Here is a 23,080-nt window from a genome sequence, read left to right as displayed (position 1 = left end):
GCTCACTTTGCTCCAGCTGTTTCAGCAGCTCCCTATTGCGAGCCCTGAGATTGTCTCTCTGAGCCTGTCTTTTCCTCAGCTCCAGCTCCAAGGCATTACACTGTGTGACAATGGCCTGTGCTCTTTGGTCAGAGCTCTGGAGCCTCATGCACAGCTCAGACACGTCAGTTTCCAGCTGCTTCTGTCGAGGTTCAAGGCAAGTTCCCTTCTCCTTCACTGCCTCCAGCAGGGCCCAGGCCTGGAAAATGGATGCACAGAGCCTCAGGGACACGGCTGCTCCTGAGGCCACAGAGTGGGCCACAGGGAGAGCAACAAAGGAGAAATTATTTCAGGCAAAATCATGCCAAACCCAGAAGGCACAGAAGCAAGGATTGCAATGGAGACAAATGGAGAGAAAACAGTGAAAGGGAGGCAAGGGGCATCCTTGGGCTGCAGCTCTGAACAGCGGCTGAACTGGCTGTGCTGGAAGTGCCCTGCCCAGCCTGCCACAGCCACCTCTGTGTCCCCACATTGCTCAGAGCCTGGCACAGCCATCAACTCTGTCTGGGACAACACTGCTAACAGAGGGACAGAGAAGCTCCAGAGGAGTCTGCTGCTGCTTCTCCTCCCACATTTCCTGCTGGGACCTGGGAGAGGATGGGGGAAAACTTCTGCAGCTGACACCAGATCCAGCCTCAGGCTCAGGGTGCAGCAGCAGCCCCGGGCAGAACACGGCAGCTGCGGATGCTGCTGGGAGGGGAAAGAGATTGGGGCCTCCAAGGCAAAGGTGCTGTTGTGTGTCCCTGGAGAAGAGGATGCCACTGCACAGCTTACCTGTGTGTTGAGCCCCAGCAGTTCTCTTCTATGCTCAGAATAGAGCAGTTCTGTCTCCTGAAGGGCAGATTGATACTGAGACACCTGATTTTTCAGCACCAAGTTCTGTTCTTCCAGTGTCCTGAGGCACACATTCTTTTCCTCCAGAGACAGAATCAGCCTGGAAGGGAAGCAAGTGAATCATTACTAAATTATATCACATTTTAGCAACTCTTAGGACTTGCACCACACCTCAGAGAAAAACTGCTCCGTCTGATGAGGTTTGTCTCAACAACTTGGCTCATTGTTCCCCCTGCAGTCCCAGCCCAGAATGTGCCTGCTCTGCTTTTGTGCCTGAAAGAACAGTGAGTTCCTGCCTCCATGCCCTACCTTCTTTTTGAGATGGGAATGTGAATACAAACCCAACAAAGTCTTGCAATGAAGACATTAGGGGAGAGGAACAATTTCCTTCTGACTAACCAGGCTCCAAAGCAGGGAGGTTTGGTCAGCATGGAAGAGACATTTCCTCCCCCATCTTACATATCCAGGTAGGAGGAGCAGCACCCTAGAGCCAGGGCATCTCTGGCAAGTTCCCTAACATTTACCAGCACCCATCCTACTTTCAGCTGGAGAAACAAAGGCCAAAGTGGCAACTGAGGCTTGGAGCACAACCTCATGGAAGATGCAGAAGGCTCCAGGCAAGCAGGAGTGCCCTGCCTTTCCTTTGTCTCCTTCTTGGAAGAAGAATCCTATGGCACTGAAGCCTGGCAGGACTTGATCAGCAACAGGAGCCCCCCATACCTTGGTCCTGTTTCGTGCATTCTTTGCACAGTCAGAAATGCCTGTGACTGTGCAGGGTGGCAGGGACCCTGCTTGACCCCCTGCAGGCACTGGGGGACATTTGATGAGGAACGATGCAACAGAGACATTCTTGTTTCTGGGCTGCCTCCGAGGCCAATCTGGCCTAGAGCAGCAATCAGGGCCTTAAGATGGTTCTGCCCAGAAAAAGCATCAGATGCCAGGCTGATCCAGACCCCAAAGGCTTCAAGTTACAGGCCCCAAGGTGGAGCTGATGGATGGATCCAGCTCCTTACAGTGCAGCTTGGGCAGCATCAACACCCCCACCTAACAACACAATATCCCCTAGAGGGAAAGGGCTACCCCAAAGCTTTTTTCTTCAGAAAAACTCTATCTGAAGGCTTAAAAGTAAAGAAAATGAAACTCAACATCCAGACAATTACATGTGTCTACATGGAGATTTCAGAATCCGCCACTTAGGAAATGCTGAGAGAGGCCCTGGCAGGAGCAAAGGGAATCCATTCACCACAATGCAGAGTCCCCCAGAATTTCATTTACCTGTTTTTTTCCCTCTCTAGGGCATTGACAGAAGCCTGCAATTCTGAATTTTGCTGAGCCACTTCTTCCCATTGACTCCATTTCCTCTCCAGGTACTCCAGATGGACTTGCAGTTCCTTGTTCTGATGTTCTGCCTCCTCCAGCATCTTCTGCATCTGCTCAACCTCCAACAACTTCTGCCTGGACTCTTCCTGGGCCTCCCTCACATCTTGCTGGGCTCTCTGCACAGTCCTTTTCTGGCACTCTCGGGAGGCTGCCAGCTGAGATGTCAACTCTGCCACCTCCAATCAAACAACAAAGCAGTCAGAGGCTACAGCCACAGCTACAGTCACTGTCAGCCACAGCACAGGCTGTGAGCAAAGGTAAAGGAGAACTTTCCTCTCCTCCCTGTCCTGAGAGCACCAGATTCACAAAGGATATGGACAACTTGTGTCAGACTCTAAGTGGCCCACCAAGAAGTGCACCTGAGAAAGCACCTGCCAAAGCAAGGCTAGCAAGAAGAGGCCAGCAGGAATCCATGCTGCTGCTTGCTGGCCAACAGCACAGAGGACTAGCCCAGCTGTGCAGAGCAGCAGCTGACATTCAGCAGAGCACTGAGTGTCCTTCAGAGCAGCTGCCATGGAGCCCCCAGAGCACGAGACAGCCCCAGGGCTCAGCCCAGCAGCTGCTGCTCTGCCATGGAAAAGCAAGAAGGCCACAGACCCCTCGCTGCATGACTGCAGTGCCACTGCTCTCTCACTCACCTGTTAGACTGTGTCTCGGACGGGCTGTTTGGGGTCCACTCTGGCTAACTATTGACCCCAGCCCACACGGTCTTACATAGACAAAAGCAAAAGATTGAGAAGCATTCTTCTGCACGTGGTAACATTCTCTCTTTATTCCAAGAGACACTCCAGATGGACAGATGGCAGAAGAGGGCGTTCCCTGGTGACAGGGGACTTTTATGGCCAGGGGAGTGAGTGGGGGCAGAGGAAGAGGTCCACAGCCCATGGGATACCAGTGAGGAGTGGGGAGGGGAGGGGTACCCCAGGAAGAGACCACCGGGGGGGTACTGGGGCGGTTGAAGGAGAGACCATGTGATGGGGGAAAAACAAACCATGTGATATAACATCAACTATTCAGTGCAATATGACAACCACTCAGTGCAAATACTCTAATCCCCCGGTGCAAAAACAGCAACTAAATGAACTATTTAGTGCAATACAACACCTCCCCCTTTTTCTGTTAAAATTAAAGGAAAAGCGTCAGCCTATTTCTGACACAGATTATGAAGTGCAATACAACACTCACCTGCTTTTGTAGAGCCTCCCTCTGCTCAAGGAGGAGATTCATTTCCTCTTTGAGGCCTTGTAGCTCTTCCTCGTGCCTCCTCTGAGCTGCCTGGGCTTCACTGTGAGCTTCCTCCAGCTCAGCTTGCAGATTTGCCTTCATGGTCTGGCAACAAAATGCAGAGCCACTTCCTGGGACCTGCCCTGAGGCTCAGCTTTTTCCACTTGCTGCCTCAAAATCCCATTCCCTCGGCTGCTTCTTTTGGCCTCTGTACCCAGCTCTGCTTCCACTGCAAGCCTTCCTTCCTGGGGCTGAGCTCTGGAGCTTACCAGGCTCTGTGCTCCCAGGGCCTGAAGCAGCCCTTGCTTCCTCAGTCCCAGGAGCTGCCTTTTGTGCCCTTGTCACTGCCCTGCCCTCTGTTGCCTGCCTACTCACACTTACCTGCCCCTTCTCTTGCTGCTCTGTCACCTCCTGCCTCAGCTGCTGGACCTGCTGGCGGGCTCGGCTGAGCTCTCCCTGAGTTTGGAGCAGTGCCTCTGATAAAGCACTCTTCTCCTTCTGCTCTTCCAGCAGGACCTGCACAGGAGGAAAGAGCAGAGGGCTTCACACTGCTCCTGCAACATCCCCGTGGCAAGGGGCAAAGACTGATGGGCTCCTGTGCTCTCAGAGCACTTGGCTGCTGCTGCCCTGGGCCACTGCCTGCCCTGGGGGAGACACAGCTACCCAGGAAGTGACTTAAAACACAGCCCAGAAGACATCTCTGCATTGCTGTTCAGAAATACTCCAGGCAAGCCTTTAAAAAGATTTTTCTCTTGTCAGCATTCTTGCTGCACCCTCTGCATGCCCACAAAAGAAAAGTCCTACAAACTCACCTTGGCCATGAACATCTACCAGTACACACCAAAAGGGGAGTAAAAGGAGAACAGTGAAGACACCCTGAGGTACATCTTAGAACAACAGAGCACAAGAGCAGCACCAAACTGTCAGCTGACAGCTGATGTTTCTGCCTGGCTTCCTGTGAGAGGGCTCATTCCTGGTGCCAAAGACAGCCCCGTTCAGCTTTCACCTCCCCTAATTCAGTGCAGAAGACACGGAGGGCATGCTCCACACAGCCCCATATCCTGCCATCTCCCACAGCTCCAGCCTTGCAAAAAATCACACCAGTTCTCTCTCCTTTCACAATCATTACCTCTTGATTGGCCTTTTCAAATCTCCTTAGTTCTTCCTGGTCTGCCAGCAGGGTGGCAACTTTCTGCCTCATCTCAGACAGCTCCTTCTTGTGCTCCTGCTCTCTCTCTGCCTTCTCTTTTTCCCATTGCTCCAGCGTCTCCTGCATCTCTGCACGGTGCCTTTCACGCTCGCTTGCCTGAGGAGGGGAGGAAAAATTTGCAAGATGAAGTCCCAGGCAAGCTCGTGGCTGAAAGATGTGAAGCTCCATCCCTCCCACAACCCCCAACTGGAAAAGACAACAGCACTGGCTTTCTGCACACCAGAAACTGTGTCCTGTCAGGGAATTCAAAAGGAGGCTCAGCAGGTGCAGGAATCACAGACTTGTGGAATCTCTTCTGCTGGCAAAGACCTTCCCAAGCACCGAGTCCAAGCACTCAGAAGAGGAGGTGTCACCTTCCCCTCTCTGCTGCCCCAGTCACACGGACTGAAGGACCAGGGACAAGGGGCCTGTTCCATTTGCTTCCAGCCCAAAGCTAATCCCTCTGTCCACCATGGAAGCACAGCAAGAAAAGAAATGAGTTCCCAAGCCTGCAGCCAGCAGCACTGTTGGCATCTGCTCCACGTTGGCATCTGCTCCACGTTGGCATCTGCTCTGTGGCAGGTGGGACTCGGGGATGATCCTGCCCTGGGCTGCCACGCTTTGGGTGGGCACTGCCCAACCTGTTCTGGATCTCCTCTTACACCCTGCCCGAAGCCATGGCTGCATTTACTGTCCCAGCACCACCCTGGGGGCCTTCATGCTCCTCCAAGTCTCAGCTGCTGGCTCTGCTGCCCAGCCCAGCAGCGGGAGGCCTCTGGCAGAGAATTGCTGCCCTTTCACACCCTCAGTCTCTGCTTGTGCTACAGCAGCCCACAGGGCTGTCTTGGACAATTCAGAAGCATATTGTCCCCTACCAGGTCTTGCAGGAGCTTCTTTATTTCCAGTTGCTGAGCAGTTCCCTGAAGCCTGAGGCTTTCCTGATGCTGCTGCTCTGCCTGCAGGAGCTGTTGAGCTGTGTCTTCCTGCTCCTGCCTCCTGAGAGCTCTCTCTGCTTCCATCTCACGTTGCAGGCCCTTCACTTCTCCTGCAAACATGAGCAAGAACAAGAGTCACGCTCTTTACTGACTTTACTGACCTCAGGCCCTTTCAGTGTCTCCAGCCCCACCACTCCTCCGAAGCTCTGTGGACAGAGACAGCTTTGCAGGTTGCTCAGCTTCTCTAGGCAGGGGCAGTACCACAAACAAAGCACACGAGGTTCTCACCTTCAATCACCTCCTTGGCCTGTGTGACTGTGAGCACTTGAGTTTCCAGATGGTTCCTGGTGATCTCCAGCTGTGATATCTGCTGCTGAGCAGCAAACAGCCTGGATTGCAGACTCTCTTTTGCTGACCTACAAGTTGCAAATATGGACAGACATGAGTTGCTTGCTCCAGACACCCACAGCCGCTTATTCCAGGACAATGTGGCTCAAGATCCCCATGCCTGAGGATGGGAAATGGGTAACCTGGAAACTTGTCCAGAGAAGGCACATCTGGGCCATTTCCAGAGCAGAGCAGGGCCTCTGAGGGACTGCCCAGGCCTTCCTTATGGCCTGGCCTAGCACAGCCTGCCCAGCCCAACTTGGCCTCAACAGCCAAACCTTCACTTGCTGTTCCTGACCTATGACTCTGGGTAGCTGTGCCCAAACAGGCTGGAGCAACAAGCAAAAGCCCAGCCCCTGCTCACAGCCCTTGTCTCATCAGCACTTCCAAGCTGCTCTGCAGGGGGACAGAACAGACTCTTGTCCTGGCTGACTCCTGACATTTTAATGCTCTTGATAATGGACAGAAAGGTACATCATCTTCCAGACACCCCGTATTTAACGAGGCTTCAGAACTACTTTGCAGATCCAGTAAAATCTCATGGTCATGGCAGCACTTGCAAATAAACAGAACAGTTTTTTGTCCAAATTACAACTACCTGAATGCAGAGACTGCAGTTTCAACTCTTGCAAGGTCAAGCAGTAGACTTGCTGCCTTTGTTTGAGTGTTGCTGAACAAGCAGGCAGGAGCCCAAGGGACTTGTCCTTCCTTACACAGTGAGAGGGACCATGCAAAGGGACCTTGGCAGGTTTGGCAGCTGGGTGCCCATCAACAATCAGCAAGAATGCCCAGAGGCTGTTGAGAATTCCAAAGAGCTTTCCCTGCTGCTCTCTAACCAGCACTACATCCTGTCCCTCATGTGTCAAGAGTGTGCTTGGAAGCAGAAATGCCTCAAGATTTTCAGTAGGAGCCTCTGGCTCCACCCTGAAAGGCAGCGTGCTACTCCCAACGTGCCAAGAGCCTGGAATGCTGAAGATGAAGCTTCCTGGTCTGAAGATCAGGATCATGGCAAGCTACTTGGAAAGGAACGAGGGATGTTCAATGCCCAGAACAAGGAACCAAACCCAAGAGAAACTTGAGGTTTCACTCAGCATCTGCATGGTTGAACTACTCCTCAGTTCAGGGCTGGCTGGATTGCGTTTGACATCCCACAGGAGTGTGCTTGGCAGCACAAACTGGAGCCCAAGGCTCATGAAAGCTTTTCTGGCTCTACGTGCCAAAAAAATAAACTTCATATCATGTTTTTATTATGTGTTTTGGGGGTTTCTGGGGGGTTTTTTTGTTTGTTTGTTTTGTTTTGTTTTCTTTTGTTTTGTTTTGTTTTTGAGACTCTTCTGTATTCTGTCCATGCAATGTAAAAACATCTGAAGAGGCTCAGCTCCCTGCCTTTACCTGGTCTCTGCCAGCTGCCTGGAAAGGTCTTCTCGGAGCCCCTCACTGGCTGCCAGTCGCCCCTCAAGATCAGCCTTCTGGGCCAGCAGCTCCTCCTCTCTGCCCACCTGGGCCACTTCATGCCCTTGGCCAGAGGATTCCTGGCTGAGCTGCTCCAGACCCCGGCTCGATGACTCTTGCTCCTGGGAAACCTGCAAGTGGGACAAGGTACAGCTGGAGCCCTTCCTGGGGAGCCCTGTGCAGAGCCAGCCAGAGCCACCTCGCAAGCAGCCAGAGGACAAGGAGCACCTGTGCTCTGGCCTCAAATTTCCCCAGCTCCCTTCCCTCTTTTAGAGGCTCTGTGGCTGCCCAAAGCAACACATTTTGCAGAAGCATGCAACACTTTGCTGATGAACATGCATATCCCTGGCTAAGAAATGTGTGTGCCATCTTGAGCCAGGTGTGCACAGCAGTGTGCCTGTCTTCTAGTGCCAGAAAGAGCATCTGGGCTGATCTGGCTGCCACAACTTCCACTCCCACAGGTGCTGCCTAGCAATAAGGTGTTCAGAGCCCTGCTGACATCATCCCTCTCTTGCTCCAGCACATCCCTCTCAAGCTGCAATTCCTCCAATGTCTGCCTCTTGACATCCAGCTGCCTCTGCAAGGATGGCTCTTGTCCCTAGAGTGCAGCCAACTCCTCCACTGTACAAGAAGGGGCAAGACAAGTTTTCAAGAGAAAACCAGTCTCATTTCCAAAACCAACCTCCATCCTGTCCTGCTGCTCTGCCTCTTCTGCCTGGGCTGACGCTTCCTTCTGCTGCATGGTGTTCTTCTGCTGCAGACAAAAGGCTCCTGTCTCCGGGATTCCAGTGCATTGCAGCAGCATTTCCTTGGACTTCTCAAAGTTTGCACAGTCACTGCAGAGACAAGGCTCAGTTAGAAGAAGCAAGAGGCCTGAAGAATCAGCAATGCCATTTTCAGCACTCCAGGATGGATCTGGGGGCAGTGGGCTAAGGAAGACCTTGCTCTTTCCCTCCCAAGGAAATTCTCTAGAGGCAAAGGGAAAGGAAGGCAGGATTTTGCCTTCCTTCAGCCGGAAGCAGTGGCTGGGCAGGGGCATGCAAAGAACAGAATTCAGGGAAGCAGCATGACAAAAGGAAGGAGTCTTCTATGCCAACATGTCTCTGCATTTCCCAGAAAGCCTTGGGAGTCACAGCAGAGCATGAAAAACCCAGACAGGACAATGCTCGAGAGCCACACTGATGCCTACAGATGGTGGGAAGGTGATTTCTTCACCCAGGACACCTCTGACCTCCCAGACCTGGAAGCAGATTGCCTCTGGAATGCAGGAGGAGGAGGAGGAGGAAATGCTCACCTTCTGATTTCTTCTAGCAGAGAGTCTATGATCTGGTATTGGCTTCTGATCCTCTGGGTTCTCTCCTCTACTTGGTCAAACTGTTGCCACATGCGCTCACAATTCTCTGTAGCCTCCCGAGCCAATTCAAAGGGATGCTGATCTTCAGTGGATGTCAGAGTTGAGTGGATGTTTCCAGGATTGTCGGTGCGGATGATGGAATTGTCCATGCTGTCACCGTTGTCTACCAGCACCTGAAAGCCCACATCCAGCTGTTAGTCAGGTATTGTGTTCCTGTTCCAAAGTAGCACTGAGATGCCTCTTCTGATCCCACAAGAACCAGTGTCCATTCATGGAGAACCAGTTTCAAAAGGCCAGTGAGCTCAGCACAGTTTACTCACCTCAGGGGCTCTGGAGGAACGTCCCTGGTGAGAAAGCTCTCGAGCTTCCTGCAAGTGCACAGGGAAGAGCACACTCAGACTGCATGGCTGCCCCTGAGGCAGTTGCCTCTAAGTGCTTCCCAGCCTGTCCCAGAGCACAGCACTTCCAGCTGAGCTCTTCCTCCCCTCCTTGGCAATATTTTCAGCCCAGGACTTTGACAGCAGCACAAACCAACATGCTGCAAGGTGTCTCATCACTTCTAAGAACACCAGAAGGGGAGCTGCCCAGAGCCCAATCCAACCTGGCCATGAACACCCCCAGGGATCCAGGGGCAGCCACAGCTTCTCTGGGCAAGCTGTGCCAGGGCCTCAGCACCCTCAGAGGGCAGAATTCCCTCCCATCCATCCTTCCCATGTCTCAGTGGGAAGCTTTGTCCTGTCCCTGCAGGCCACTGGCTTAAGTCCCTCTCCAGCTCTCTTGCAGCCCTTTCATGCATGGGAAGGGACTCTGAGGTCACCCTGAAACCTTCTCGTGCCTGGACAACCCCAACTCTTGCATCCTTTTTTCCTGGCACAGGTGCTCCAGCCCTTGCAGCATCTTCCTATCATCCTTGTGACCTTCTCTAAGGCACTGGGGATCATTTTGGAGATGTCAGGGAGAAACTCATTCTTGACTCTGGGAAGCACTGAGGCTGCACTGTAATTTGGGTGAGGGGAAGGCAATGTAAAGCTGCTCCCTTGTTTGTGCCCATGGCCTCCAGTGGGAGAAGGACAGTGGCGGAGATGTGGCTGCGCTCTGGGATAGCCAGGAGCCCCCCATTCCCTGCCAGGCCTGTCCCCATGGCAAGCACCACAGCTGCTGCCAGCTCTGCAACAGCCAACTGTCAATCCCTTGCTAATCCCAAAGGGAACTGTTCCCCGAGGCGCAGCCCAGGCCCTGCCAGGTCCCGGCTGGGCTTGGCACAAGGAGAGCAGCGGCTTTGTCACTCACCCTCCGGGTCTCCATCCGCCCCTCGCACAAAGAGTGAGAAACTATCAGTGACCAAAGGCCCTTGGTCTATGCAGGGTCTAAACCCCAGTGACCAAAGGCCCTTGGCCTTTGCAGGGTCTAAACAACAATATCCAAAGGCCCTTGGCCTTTGCAAGGTGTAAACACCAATATCCAAAGGTTCTTGGCCTTTGCAGGGTCAATAGCACAAAGTGCCCTTGGCCTTTGCAAGGTCCAAGCCCCAAAGTTCACGAGCTGTTGACAGCTCCAGGGTACAAACCCCAATAGCCAGGAGCTGTTGATTGTTGCCAGGATCCAACCCCCAGCATTCCATGGCCTTTGTGACAGTTGCCAGGGTCATACCCCCAGCATTCCATGGCCTTTGTGATGGCTGCCAGGGCCCAAAGCCCAGCATTCCAGGGGCTGTTGGAGCGGCCCTCCCTGGCTCTCCCCCCATCCCAGCTCCCTGTTGCTCCTGGCACGGGCCCTGCCTCCCTTGGGTCCCCAGAGCCCTCCTGGGCAGCTGGGCAGGGACCTGGCTCAGAAGTCAGTTTGAAGGCTCAGCATCCTCAAGACCTACAGGCTCTTTAGGGAACCTTTAGGGAGCCTAGTGCTTAGTTTCCGAGTCACAGGAATTCTTCTGTCTTCCCTGACAAGGGGTACATGAAAGAAAAAGCCTAAAAAGGTTCTTGGTGCCTACAAATATTCATGAAAAGTAAAGCTTTGCCTTTAGAACACCACATGAGGAGGAAGAACGGTGTTTCAGGGGCTTTTCAAATTTCTACAGAGAAATGCCAAGAGCTGCAGTCTTTATGGCTCATAAAATAGAGCCAGAACAATGAGACAACCACAAGTGCATGTTTTTCTCTGCTCTCTTGCAATATATCACTAGGTCTTGTAGGTAGAAGGAAAGTCTTGCTGCTTCCATCAAAGATTCCTCACTAGGAACAGACCTGCAAGAACCAAATGGGTCTGCTTGCAGAAGCTTTGGAGGTATTTTTGCCCTCATCTTTGATTGCATTCATCTGTGTCCTAGGGAGGATTTTTGTGCCCCTGTTTACAGAAATTGGCTTCTGAGCAAGGCACACCTCCTGCATGGAATAGAAGAGCTGCACCTGCCTTCTGTAAGGCCTGTCTCTCCAGAGACACACGGCCCAAGGATGTCAGTGCCAAGTTAAGGTTCAGAGAGCGCTGCAGCTTCAAGTCTCTGCTTCCACAAGAGCAGCTTTGGGCTCCTTGAACAGCTGCAAAGGAGCAGCACAGCTCCTGGTGAAGGTCTGACAGCTCCTGCCTGGTCCTTGCACAGCTCTCAGTGTAGTTCTGTCGGTGCTGTTGCTCTTGGGCCAGCTGTGACTGCAGCAGGGACACCTGAAAGAGGCACAAGGCCCCGCTCAGACAAGCCCACGCTGGCAGGAGCACCTGCAGCCCCACGGTACCGGCTCTGGGGGCACACACAGCCTCCAACTCCAGCCCTCACCAACACTCTGCCCTTGGGCAAGGGGAAAGGAACAGGCTCCCACACACAACAGAGCTCAGAGCATCAACAAGTCCAGCTCAAGGCTGCCAAACCCTTCCCATGTACATCCCTCAGCCACCACAGGTCTATTATAGAGACTTCCAAGGGGATTTAGGAATCCAGCTCTGATTTCCAGAGCACACATTTGGACCACTGACCCATTTGTCCACAGGCTGTGCCTCAGCACGAGGGCTGCTGCTCCCCTGAGCTCCTGGAGGACTCTTCTACTTGAGCTGCTGGACCACCAGCCCAGGCATGAGGGGAATGAGTGGTGCTCGGATGTTTCTGGTGCTTTCTTGAGGCATTTGAGCACCCCAAGCCCTATTTTACACACCCTCATTGTGAAAAACAAGGTTCACTCTCCAGTAAAAATTTAAACTTTGAATAAAGGACAATAAGTGACAAAGAGAATAAAGCAATGTTTTTGTGGCCAAGTGCTTGGCATTCAGCCAAGAGCAGACCTGCTATTTCAGAGATATCCTTTACATACCCTTTCTATTGCATCAGCCTACTGCATAGACATAACAAATTATGCATACTTAAATTTTCCCCAAGCTAGTTTACATGTTCCAAGAATTGTTTAGCATGGCTCCTCCTTTGGTTGACCTTTTCAGAGCATGTGCTTTTCATGGCTGTGGTTTGAGTCTGCCCTGTTATCACCTCCTGTTTGGGCCTTTGGTCCATTTTTTCTACCGATGGTGGGTGCTGATAATTGGCATGTCAGCAGCAGGGGGTTTCCATCATATGTTCATTGAATGTTATCCCAACCAAGCAGGCAGTTTAACAGAAACATCCTATATCAGCTATTTCACTACTCTGTCAAAGATTAGTTAACAACACAAAAAATCCTATATTTTTATTGCAAAGTTACTCTAGTAAATATATAGAATCCATACTAATATTTCCAAAAAGCCAATATTATAATATGTATTTATAACAATATTTTCCCAAGAGCACCCATATCTGCACCCCTGATAGCAGAACAGAGGGGTGGGGGTTTGGTTCCACAGGGGTCCTGCAGAAATTTGGGACACAATGTATTACCAATCAGTGCCCCACATGCCAATGCAAAGTGACTCTGAAAGGCAAAGACATCGTCTGAACAGGACTCAGTGACACTGGTGCTAAGGGCGGCCGTGTGACAGAGACAAGGAACGTGTGAGCCAGGGCACAAATGCTGCTCTGAGCCCTGGGGCCCAGGGAGCACTGACATCAGCAGGTGTGGCAGAGTCCCCGCCAAAGCAGAGTCCCCCCGAGCCATGGCAGTGCTGGTGCCCATCTCCTGCCCCAGAGACCTGTGCCTCGAGAGGGCTTCTCTGCCAGAAGGCAGCCAAAGCCGACGTGCACTGGGGGCTGTGCTCCATCCTACAGGGGCTCTTGGTAGGAGCACCTGGAGCAACTGGTGGCAACACTTGGTCCGTGTCAGCTGGTGTTGCTCCTTCCTGGAATGATTTTTTCAAGGAAGGGACTAGCAGTAGCAGAGAAAGACCAGCAGCTTCTGAATTTCACATGACAAAGAGACTCCACCAAAACACTGTCATGTTTCCTTGTGCTTTTCTGTCTGTCTTACACTCGGAAAGAAGAATAATTGGCCCAGCCTCTGCTTTTCAACTGTCCACTTATTGCGTTTCTTCCTGTGGCAGCTCCCGTGCAAACACAACTGGCTGCCTGCTGAGCACGGCAATGGACGGCCACAAACAGGGAGGTCCCTGGTGAACATCAAGGCAGATACTCGGGGAAGTGCAGAGGATAGGGATAATTCTGGGAGGAGAAGCCATTCTTTGTCTCTGATGATGGTGCCAGGCCCCTGAAGGAGCAGCCAAGTGCTGGAAGCAGCCATGTCCTGCTCTTTTCTGCTGTCAGATGCACATGGGACAGATTTGTTGCCCACAGGTCCACCAGACTTGATCCAGGAACAATGGAAGCCCATGCATTGGTGGTAGGGAATGGGCTCCAGCAAGAGCAAAGCAGGATCTTCCAGCAGCAAAGCCTGAGCTTGTGAAGCGAGCCATGTCCTCAGAAGACACCAAACTGTTTCCCTCCAGCCCTGAATGGTGGACACAAGTGCCTGCCTTTCTTCAGCACCTCCTGCTGCTTCCTTTGTTCCAAGCCAGTCCAGGAATTAGGTTGGAAGCTCATGCATGTGTTTTTTAGGCACCTGCACGAAGCAGAGGATAAGGACAGCAGCTGCAGCTCAGGGCTCGTGCTGCCTCTCACAATCGCATCAATGTCGCTGCCTTGGGACACCTGCCAGTGGAAGGCGAGTCTGCCCTCAAGCACAGCCATTGTAGTCAGTCAGGGGCACAGGCTGCAGCTGCAGCTGCCAAGCATTGCTGTGAGGCTGGCAAGCCAAGAGAAAGCCATTGTGGCCGAGTGTGCTGAAGCCTTTTGCTAAACCACGTGCAATAGTGCCCACAGCATGGCCCCTTTGGAATGGCGGCTGGTGCAGACGCCTCCTGGAGCAGGTGCCAGCGTTTGGGGTGCTGCTGTTCCTGTGCACGCTCTGGTGCTGTTTCTGTGGCGTCCAGAGCCGCTTTGGCAGCAGCAACTCAGCAGCCCTGCTCGAGGAGACATCGCCGCCCTGGCCACGGAGACAGAAGCTCTTTGGGCCCAGAGCTCTGTGTCAGGAGGGCCTCATCCTCAGCACCATGGCCTGGGCAGCCGCGGGGGCCCGGGCTGGCCGCCAGCCCTGCTCTGCCCACTGCCCTGGCAGCACCCAGTGACCGTGCCCCGGCAGGGCCCCCTTGCCCTCCGTGTTCCCAGCCAGCCCCGTTTGGGCACCTTGGGGTTTCCCCACCCTCCTGCTGAGGCCCAGCCTCCAGGGCTTCTGCCCCAGGCTTGGGAGCCTCGCTGCGGAGGTGCCAGAGCAGCCGGCTGTCAGGAACAAGGATGACACCCAATGCCTCAGGGCTTCCCAACAGCGCAGCCCCTCAGGGGCCTCCTGTCCCCTTGGAGCCTCCTGCCACCCACTCCCTCTCACAGGGCCTTCGTGCCATCCCAGCACCTTGTCCCGTCAGGGCCTCCGCAGCACCTCATGCCTTCATGGCCTCCCACTGCTCCGTCGTCCCCTCAGGGTCTCCCCCAGCCTGGCCCAGGTTCCCGGCAGTGGCGCAGCCCCGAGGGAGCTCCAGAGGAGCTGCATCGAGAGGCACCTCAGAGGCCTCAGCAATGCAGCCAGCAACACACGGGCAGGAGGACACAGATGGCCCTTCCTGGCTGGGCAGGAGGGCTGGTGGCCATCTCCAGGCACCAGGCCGGCAGCGATCCCTGCAGCTCCGGCCCCTGCCCAGCTGCTCTGTGGCCAGCACAAAGGCTTCAGCAGAACCACCAAAGGCCAAGGGCCTTCTGGCCATTTTCCCTTCCCCACTGCACACCTGGGCTGATCGCTTGGCACAAGGAGCCGTTTTCCCCTCTTCCCCCGTGCTCTGTGCACGATGGGCACCAAAGAGAGCTTCTAGGGGTCTGGGTATTAGAACACATTCTACATTTATATCCTAAAGAAGAATGAAATTAAAAAAGGAATAAAACAATCATTAAGAAAAGAAAAATCTCCCCTGGCTCATATGGCCCCAGCAGACAGAGAGCCTCTCAAATCAGCTCTCCTCAGAGCGCCAGCAGCATAGCCAGCTGTGGCCCCAGAGACAAGGCCGTTTCTTGCGGGCCCTGCGAAACTGATCTTGCACCTTCTGCAAGATGGAGCCCGGAGCTCTCTCCACAGCCCGGAGGACAAACGCTGTTTCGAGAGCCAGGCTGCTGGTGGCAGGGCTGATGTCCTCTGCCTTGTCTTCAAGGGCTGCGAGAGAGAGGAACAGAGGCACGGTCAGATCCCGGATCTTTGGGGAGCCGAGGAGACGCCGGAGGCAGGGCCATGCCAACCGGCTCTGGCCATGGCCAGGAGGGAGCCGGGAGCAAGGGGATCAGCCCGAAGCTGCCGGACACTGTTGCCCCACGTGGGCCTGAAATGGGAGTGTGTGTTCTGGCCAAGGCAGCCCTGCTGCGCACAGGGAGCAGAGCCCACGGACTTCTGTGGGCTGTCCAGGTATGTTAGGGCTTGGCGCAAGTGCTCGTCCCTTTGGCTCCTCTCCTCTGCCAGTTGGAGAGAGCTCCAGGAGGGTGCATGTTGCATTGTGGGCAGATGGTTGGTTGTTGCAATCTACCTAAAGTGTCCCCACAAGGAGAGCGCACCACCAAGCACGCAGCAAATACCACACTCATGCGCAGCAGCTGATTATCGATGACGGCCGAGGCAGGGAGTGTCATTGTATTGGTTTCCAGTGGCAGTTTATTTCACCGACACTCTGGAGGGGTCAAGGAACAAAGACAGTGAGATATAGATATCTACTGCTATAAAGGGGCAGAGACAAGAGCCACAACCAATTAAATAATGATTTTAAAGCACTAAGATTTCAGCTCAGATTTAGAGGCAATTCACATTGAAGTTAGATACACCAGCGATAGGTTAATGATTATAGGATGCTTAAGCTAAAGCTAACTGTTATATTATGAACTCATTTGTGGAAGAAAGTAGAGCAAGTGAACCATTGTAGGAACCATTATTGAAACCAGGACAATGCTCATCACCTGGACTCTATGTCAATCCATCATGAAGCAGAGGGGCTTGGATTGTGTCAGAGGGTCCCAGAGACCTGACGAAGACTTTCCTGACTTCATCCTTGGGACCACTGATCCAGTTTGAGATCACTCACCCAATTCAAGAGAAAAATTGCGCAGGCATGAGGGAATAATAAACTGATTTTAATACAAAGCGGGGATGGGAGGTGCTGGGGTTATGGTTATGCATATGTATTATTTTGGGAAATAAATAGAGGCCAAAAATCCTTGTGTGGCGCAGTCACGCATTTTGGGGGATGACCCCTACAGTGCCGCCTGCTGCATAATAAGCATAACACTTTCTAACTTGGATGAGTTTAGAGAGTCTTTGTCCGTGATTTTCGGTTCTAACGATTCAATTGGCGAGCCAAGTCAGGAGGAGACTCTGCTCGGCTGTGAGAGTAGCTCAGGACATGGATGTCCTCAGGATGACCCCAGGGATATTCCTGGAAAAGCAGCCTCTGCTGCCCAGACTGTTCATCCAGCAGCAGACAAGGACCCCTGACTACTAAAACTCTGGACAAAATGGTATGTTTAAAAATTTAACAGTTGTACGCAGTGGTCTGTAAGGCATGCGCCTGGTCGGGAAAGGCCATTTGGTAAGTCGTGGGAGACATTCCATGCACAACTTGTGCCTCTGTAGTGTGCTTGCAGACTGAAGTTGCAGTTGAAATCTGGTTGTCAACAGAAAGATTTGTTGAACTGTTGTGCAGAGCTTGGGCTTCTGTTGCTGACAGAAGAGGATTTTGCCATTTGTTTCATTGTATAGGGCTCAGTCTGGTAGTAATTGGGGCTACCAGTCATAAGGGCAAATCTAAAGTGGTTGTGCTGTTGTGAATGTATCCTGACAGTGAAAACAATTGTGAGAGCATTTGTTGAGATGTGCTGTTAGCATGATGCAAGTGGGAGCTTGGGCCCACGGTTCCCCTTTTGGGTGACTGAAACAAAGTGAGTGGGGTGCATGATCCTTAATGAAATCCCCTCCCCACTGTGACTGTGTGTGTGTGTCTGTGTTTTAGTTATGGGGGATGGAATTTATGGTAACAGATGGTGTTCACAGTAAAAGGGTGTTTATGTTTGCGGAATTTGAAAAATAGAAGTTGAGTGCTTTAGTGTAATGTATTTGGATTGTTAGATTGTGTGAAGTGTTTCCCTCGGGAATAAGAAGACTGTGTTGATGTAGTCATGTTTGGAGCTGTGGTGTATTTTTGAGGCAACACTGCCGTCTTGTGCCAAAAGATGTAAGTGTAGCACACGTTGAGTGTGAAGTCGTTGAACTGGTTTGTTTGGAGACTTTGCTAAGGGCTCACTTGTGGTTTTAGGTACGGGGTTTGTGTTTGTAAACATAATAGGGGTAGTTTTGATCTGAGAATCCAATCTGGACAGACAGATAGGAGGAACTCCTTTGCTTCAGTGATTTGGGCTCGACTCGTGAGAGTTTGTGAATTCAGTAAACTAGTGGATAGACAGGGGAAATGAGAGAATATATTTAGAAGGTTTATATCAGATGTCTGCTGGGAGACTAGTGGCTTTGGACTGGGGGCACCCAGCTGTGGAGAATTTAGACAGTCGAGAAGGGGAGGATGGAATAGCTTGCATATGGAGGACCTTGACAGCTGGCCTGCAGGCAAAGCTGAGTTAATAGAAGAAATAACAATAGATGATTTTTGAGTGTATCCACAGCAAGGAAGAAGACAATGCCGCCAGCATGGAAACCGATTAGAAAAGAAACATGAAACTTTTTGTAGCTAGACCACATCCCTAAGTAGACGTGTATACGTGCCTTATTAAATTTCTGTAAAACTTGTGCCAATGATATTGACGCTAATTGCTTTGCACCAATGAATATAATAGGTTATTGTGATGTAGTTAATGACTTAAGAGCACGTTTTGTTAAGAGTATATAAACTGGAGAACATGCAGAATAAAAAAACCTTTTTCCTTTTGGACCCTGATCACGTATGTATGTCACATCCAGCTTAACAGTGACATTTGGTGCCTACCTGGCATGATGGAACTGCCAGGTGAGGGGCAGTGAGGTCGGAGCCCAGTAAAGCTGAGAGCAGTGGGCTGCAGCTGTCAGTCCAGATCTGATTCTGACACCTGGAAAAGAGGTGAGCCGCTTGAAACAATGGGAAATCATTTAACAAGTGAAGAACAGATTGTTTTATCTACATGGAAAACTTTCTTCAAAAGAAAAGGAGTTAAAACAACAGACTATGCTCTGCGTAATATTTTAATATGGGCAAAGTCTCAAAATTTTAAGACTGATGTAACTACTACTTTTACTGTTAGATCTTGGAAAGAAGTTGGAGAAACACTCTGGGAAGTAATTCAGAATGGGGAAAAAGCAGCTGCAGATTTATCTTCTACTGGGAGGTTGCTTTATAACACCTTAAAGGAGTGGAAAGTGGAGCAGAATAAAAAAGACTTGGAGGAGGTAGAAAGGGAATCGGAGGAGGAACTCGAAGTTGCTGGGGAGCAGCAAAGGGGGGAGAAGCTCAGCCTGAGAGTTCTGCTGGGATTTTTTCTGCAGAGACTGTTGCTGGGTCTGTTGCTATGGGAAATGGGCAACAAGTTGATAAGGCTTCTTCGTGTTTGTCTGCAAAAGGCTTTAAATCCATGTACCCCTCACCCACAGAGTAACTAGCTGAACTCAATGTTAAATCTAACTCTGAGTCCTTGGCACAGCGGCTGGCTAAGATGACCTTAAAAAAGAAACAAATTGAGCCATCTGCTCCTTTGCTTGCTTCTGATTCTGAACTGCACAAACATAAGGAAATATTAACTCTTTTTCCTCCTTTGACTTCTGATTCTGATAGTGACAATGAAGAAATTACAGGGATTAAAAGGTGTGAATTAATGCATACTTCTGATTGCTGTAAAACTGGTAATAGAGAGAAGCTTAGTAAAACTGGTAGTAGAAATAAGCTTGGTAAAACTGGTAATAGAAATAAGCTTGGTGTTTCAAAAACTCTGCCTTCTGATAGTGTTATTGTAACTGTTTGTCATTCTTTTCAGTGTTGGGAATATGTTAAAAGGAAAGCAGTTGAGACAGGAGACTGGGATTTAGTGGAGAAAATAGGCCCACCAAAGGGGCTCAGATGCTGTTGGTATGGATGTTGCTAATGGTAAAATGGCTTTTCCTGTGTTTAAAACAGTTCCTAATTCAGGACAAAATGATAGTTATGAGGTTTTTGCATGGAAGGTTGTGCACGATCTTCAGTCTAAAGTAGCTAAATTTGGTATTAATTCTGCTGAAGTAATGCAATTAATCAGTATTATTAATACAGATTTGCTGTCTCCTTATAATATTGTGCATTTGGCTGATTTACAGGCATGATGGGATCCCCTGGTTTTGACACAGGCTCAACAATTAGGTATGAGTCCTATCACTAAAACAATGGAAATGGCAGCTCCAAAACCAAGAAATGTCACTATAAGACAAGGTCTTAAAGAGCCTTTTCTGCAATTTGGGGAAAAAATTGCTGCAGCAATTGAAAAACAGGTAAAGGATGAAAATTTAAGGCCCCTTTCTCTCTGGGAGCAGCTTATAACAATGAAGGAGAGATTTTTGTTTACAGGGACAGCCTGTAGAAACTCCATCATAAAAAGCCCTTGAAGACCAGGAAGGAAAGGATCCAGTGCCTGAGTGTCTTGGTTTGAAAGACAGGTGTCTGCCAAGGAAGGCAGGAAGCTCCCTTAGACTGGAAAATATGACCCCTTTCCCTCTAAATTCGTATAACTTTGAAATGATGGGGCTTACAGGCAAAGACAGGAGAAGAGGAATAGCAGTTCCTTACTAGCGTGTGTGTGTATAACGTGGCAAACCAACCCCAAGGCGGCAGCACCGACGAGCAGACGCAGAGCCCCAGGGCCGGCCTTGTCGCGGCTGCAGGCCCCTTCCCCTGCTGTGCAGTTCCGGGCACAGCCAGCAGGGGCGCTGCTGGCTCCCGGCCGGGCAGGGCGGGGCGATGATTCCCCCGGGGCTGCAGGGGGCGCTGTGGCGCGAGCTCGGCCGCCTCTCTGCGCACGGCAATGGCGGCCGGGCTGGCGGAAGGGATGCACAAGGGGCTGCCTTTGGAACCCTCAGGGACGGCCGGGCCCGCTGCACTTCCAGCTGGAGAAATGGACTGCAGCAGGAACCTTGGCAGCAGCGAGCCATGGTAGGAGAAGCAGTGGCAGGACAAAAGCTCTATAGTGGCAGAGAATCCTCTGAAATAAACAGGGCAGGAGATCTTTTCTTCTTTTTAATGCCTTTATTAAAAGTGATCAGTTCAAGGTTGGGAGGCTTGACCGGTCGGTGGTTTCGCTGTCATCGCTCCCAGGAGTGCCTTGGAGGAGGAGGAATGAGCAGCTTTGTCCCCTAGGGGGCAGGGCTGTGGGGGTTCTATCCTCACCTGAGCAGTGTGGGTAAACCCCATGTTACAACGTTTGGGTTTGCCTCCCAGGGCCCTGCCTCTAGCCGGGGTCCTTCCTTAGCTAGGGCGAGGGGCAATAAAGGGTCTCAGCGTCTCTGCAGGCTCTTGTACTTTGTTCCTCACGTCCAGACATCACTTTGACCTCTTAATTCTGTGTTGACTCGTTGGTTTGGGGGTCTTTTGGTAAGTTTGGTGGGGGTCCTCTCTTGTTACATTCTGGGTCTGAGGTTATCTGCATGTACTCTGATGTCTCTTCCATGCACTGTCCGAGAAGGGCCATCAACCTGGCTTTAGGCAGGGCAGTACTGATACAAAAAGGGGAATTCTCAACAAAAGTGATACAAAAAAGGGAATTCTCAACAAAAGAGGGTTAACGACTGACACTTAACAGGTGGTTACAACATGCAGCTAACAAAGAACTCTCCTCGGCCAGCAATCAGCTCCCAACTCAACTTGTAACTCAGTAACAATTCTTCTAAAAAAAATGAGTAACTCTTTTTTTTACTCATAACATCCTCCAGGCGGCCCCTCCTCTGACCTCGAGAGAGTGAAAGGAGCAGAGCCTAGCCCCTCACCCCCTGGCCACAATCTTGTTGTATCCCTGCCCTTCCCTAGAGAAAACCCCTACAGTAAGACACTCCCCTTCTGCCTCCTCCTCCTCTTAGCCACATCTTTTGTTCTCTTAAGTATCAATCTCTTAGCAACAAACGGGAGAAAATATCCTAAGAGAAAGAAAAAAAAAAGGAAAAATCCTAACCTCCAACACTGAGACAAATGTCAGTAATGGAGAAACATTTTGCAAGGGATGGACAGCATAATGACCCTGACAAGGTCAGGTGCACAGTGCAAATGGGCTGGAGCCTTGCACTGCCTGGGCCATCGGAATACTCCAGCTTCATGGGAATAATGCATTTAGTGGACAACCAAGAGACAGTGAGTTCTGTAGCAAGCAAGCTCAGGAATGATGAGACCTTCGTCCATGGCCTGATACACACTCATGTCTCTGCTGTGGTTGAGTCTCAAGGATGAACAGGAAAAATTCAGAGAGAAATGAGAAAGGAGATAAGCAAGGGTAGTTCCCATATGACATCAGTGCAAACCTCTGAGAAACAACTGCTCGCTTTGAAAATTTAAAAAGGTTTATAAAACCATGACAAAAATATAAAAAATGGACTATATATAGAAAAATTTGCAGCGCTGGGGACTGTTCTCGTGCATACCATGTGGCAGGTTCATCTTCAAGATGGATGCTCAGTCTTTTATACCCCTGGGGGTTGCATCAGCCATCCCTGGCCCCTCCCAAGGTCTGTCAGTCAGCTCTTCTTTGCCATTTATCAGTGGAGATTGCTTTCTTGTAACTGGATTGGAGATCAGGTGTTGCCATGCCTCACCCCCTAAGCACCAAGCTTTTCCATTCCCAACTGCCCCATGCAAGGGGCACATGTGCAGCCTTCTTTGTACCTGTCCTAGACAACCCCGGCTGTCTGATGGTAACACTACAGGAGGGAGAAGGGAACTGTAGGCAGAACAGAGGACATCTAAACTACAATAACATAACTATACATCATTAAAGCTTTTCTTAATATTTACGCAATAGTTATCCCTGAATTGCCAGAGACAATCATGCCATTATCCATCTATAACAAACCAGAGGCCTCAGTGTCAGTGCCCAACATCCCCAGCTGGGGAGAGGGAGTACACCTCATGAGTTGACCTGTGGTTCTTCCTGTATGAACATGGGGAAGACATGAGAGGGTGGAATGGAAAACCTGTGTCTGTCCTAGCAGCATGGGTATGCAAGCTAAAGGAGGAAACTACTAACAGAGGGATTTCCACCCAAATGAATGCAGCCCCAGCTTCCTGTGACCAAGCTGCCAGCTATAACAGAAGGGAGGATGATATGTCAGATCCCCTTGGAGGAACATCCAGAATATATGCCCAGGGAGGGAACGGTAGCCAGGACTAGAGAGGTCCTGTCTCTAGCCAGGTAGAGGCCAGGTAAAATTGTGTCTTTTGGGCTGTGTGGATCCCTGGCACAGCAGAGCCATAGGTGTACAAGGCTTTTGTTGACATTGGTGCACAGTGTACTCCAATCCCATCAGGACATGTGGGGGCAGAACACGTTTCTATTGCTGGTGTGACGGGGGATCGCAGCAGTTGTCCCTGCTGGAAGCTGAGGTGAGTTAGACTGGGAAAGAGTGGAAGAAACATCCTATGTGACTGACCCAGCAGCCCCGTCTATTCTGGGCAGAGATTTCCTCTGGAGTGGTTATTTCAAAGACACAAAAGGACTCAGGTGGGCTGTTGGAACAGTTGCTGTGGAGGCAGAGGGTGTTAGGCAAATGAAAGTTCTTGCTTGGGATGTCTGAAAATCCTTCTGCTGTAGGACTCTTGAAAGCAGGAGAGTAACAAGGACCAATTGCCACCTCAGAGGTGCGTCACCCACAATAT

At 51.1% G+C, this 23,080-nt stretch overlaps 1 protein-coding gene across 1 annotated transcript; it reads right to left on the bottom strand.

Annotated features, from left to right (window-relative positions):
* Positions 1-2,107: 2,107 nt before the first annotated feature.
* Positions 2,108-4,333, bottom strand: LOC131090561 (GRB10-interacting GYF protein 2-like). The gene is made up of 3 exons (XM_058036001.1): positions 3,859-4,333; positions 3,439-3,582; positions 2,108-2,429 (listed from the first exon to the last, which is right to left on the bottom strand). Exons 2-3 carry the CDS (start codon positions 3,577-3,579, stop codon positions 2,145-2,147), a joined length of 426 nt encoding a protein of 141 aa, XP_057891984.1. The 5' UTR covers positions 3,580-3,582; positions 3,859-4,333; the 3' UTR covers positions 2,108-2,144.
* Between the last annotated feature and the right edge of the window lie 18,747 nt (positions 4,334-23,080).

Source organism: Melospiza georgiana, chromosome 17 (genome assembly GCF_028018845.1).
Source record: "Melospiza georgiana isolate bMelGeo1 chromosome 17, bMelGeo1.pri, whole genome shotgun sequence".
Lineage (NCBI taxonomy): Eukaryota > Metazoa > Chordata > Aves > Passeriformes > Passerellidae > Melospiza > Melospiza georgiana.
This window is presented reverse-complemented; position numbering and strand designations above follow the sequence as displayed.

What these genes read in the sequence shown, in the direction of transcription:
- LOC131090561 (XM_058036001.1), bottom strand. Translation starts at nt 3,579, where the DNA reads ATGAAGGCAAATCTGCAAGCTGAGCTGGAGGAAGCTCACAGTGAAGCC. An exon ending in GGGAGGCTCTACAAAAGCAG is followed by an intron (nt 2,430 to 3,438) that starts GTGAGTGTTGTA and finishes GTTTGATTGGAG; the next exon opens with GTGGCAGAGTTGACATCTCA.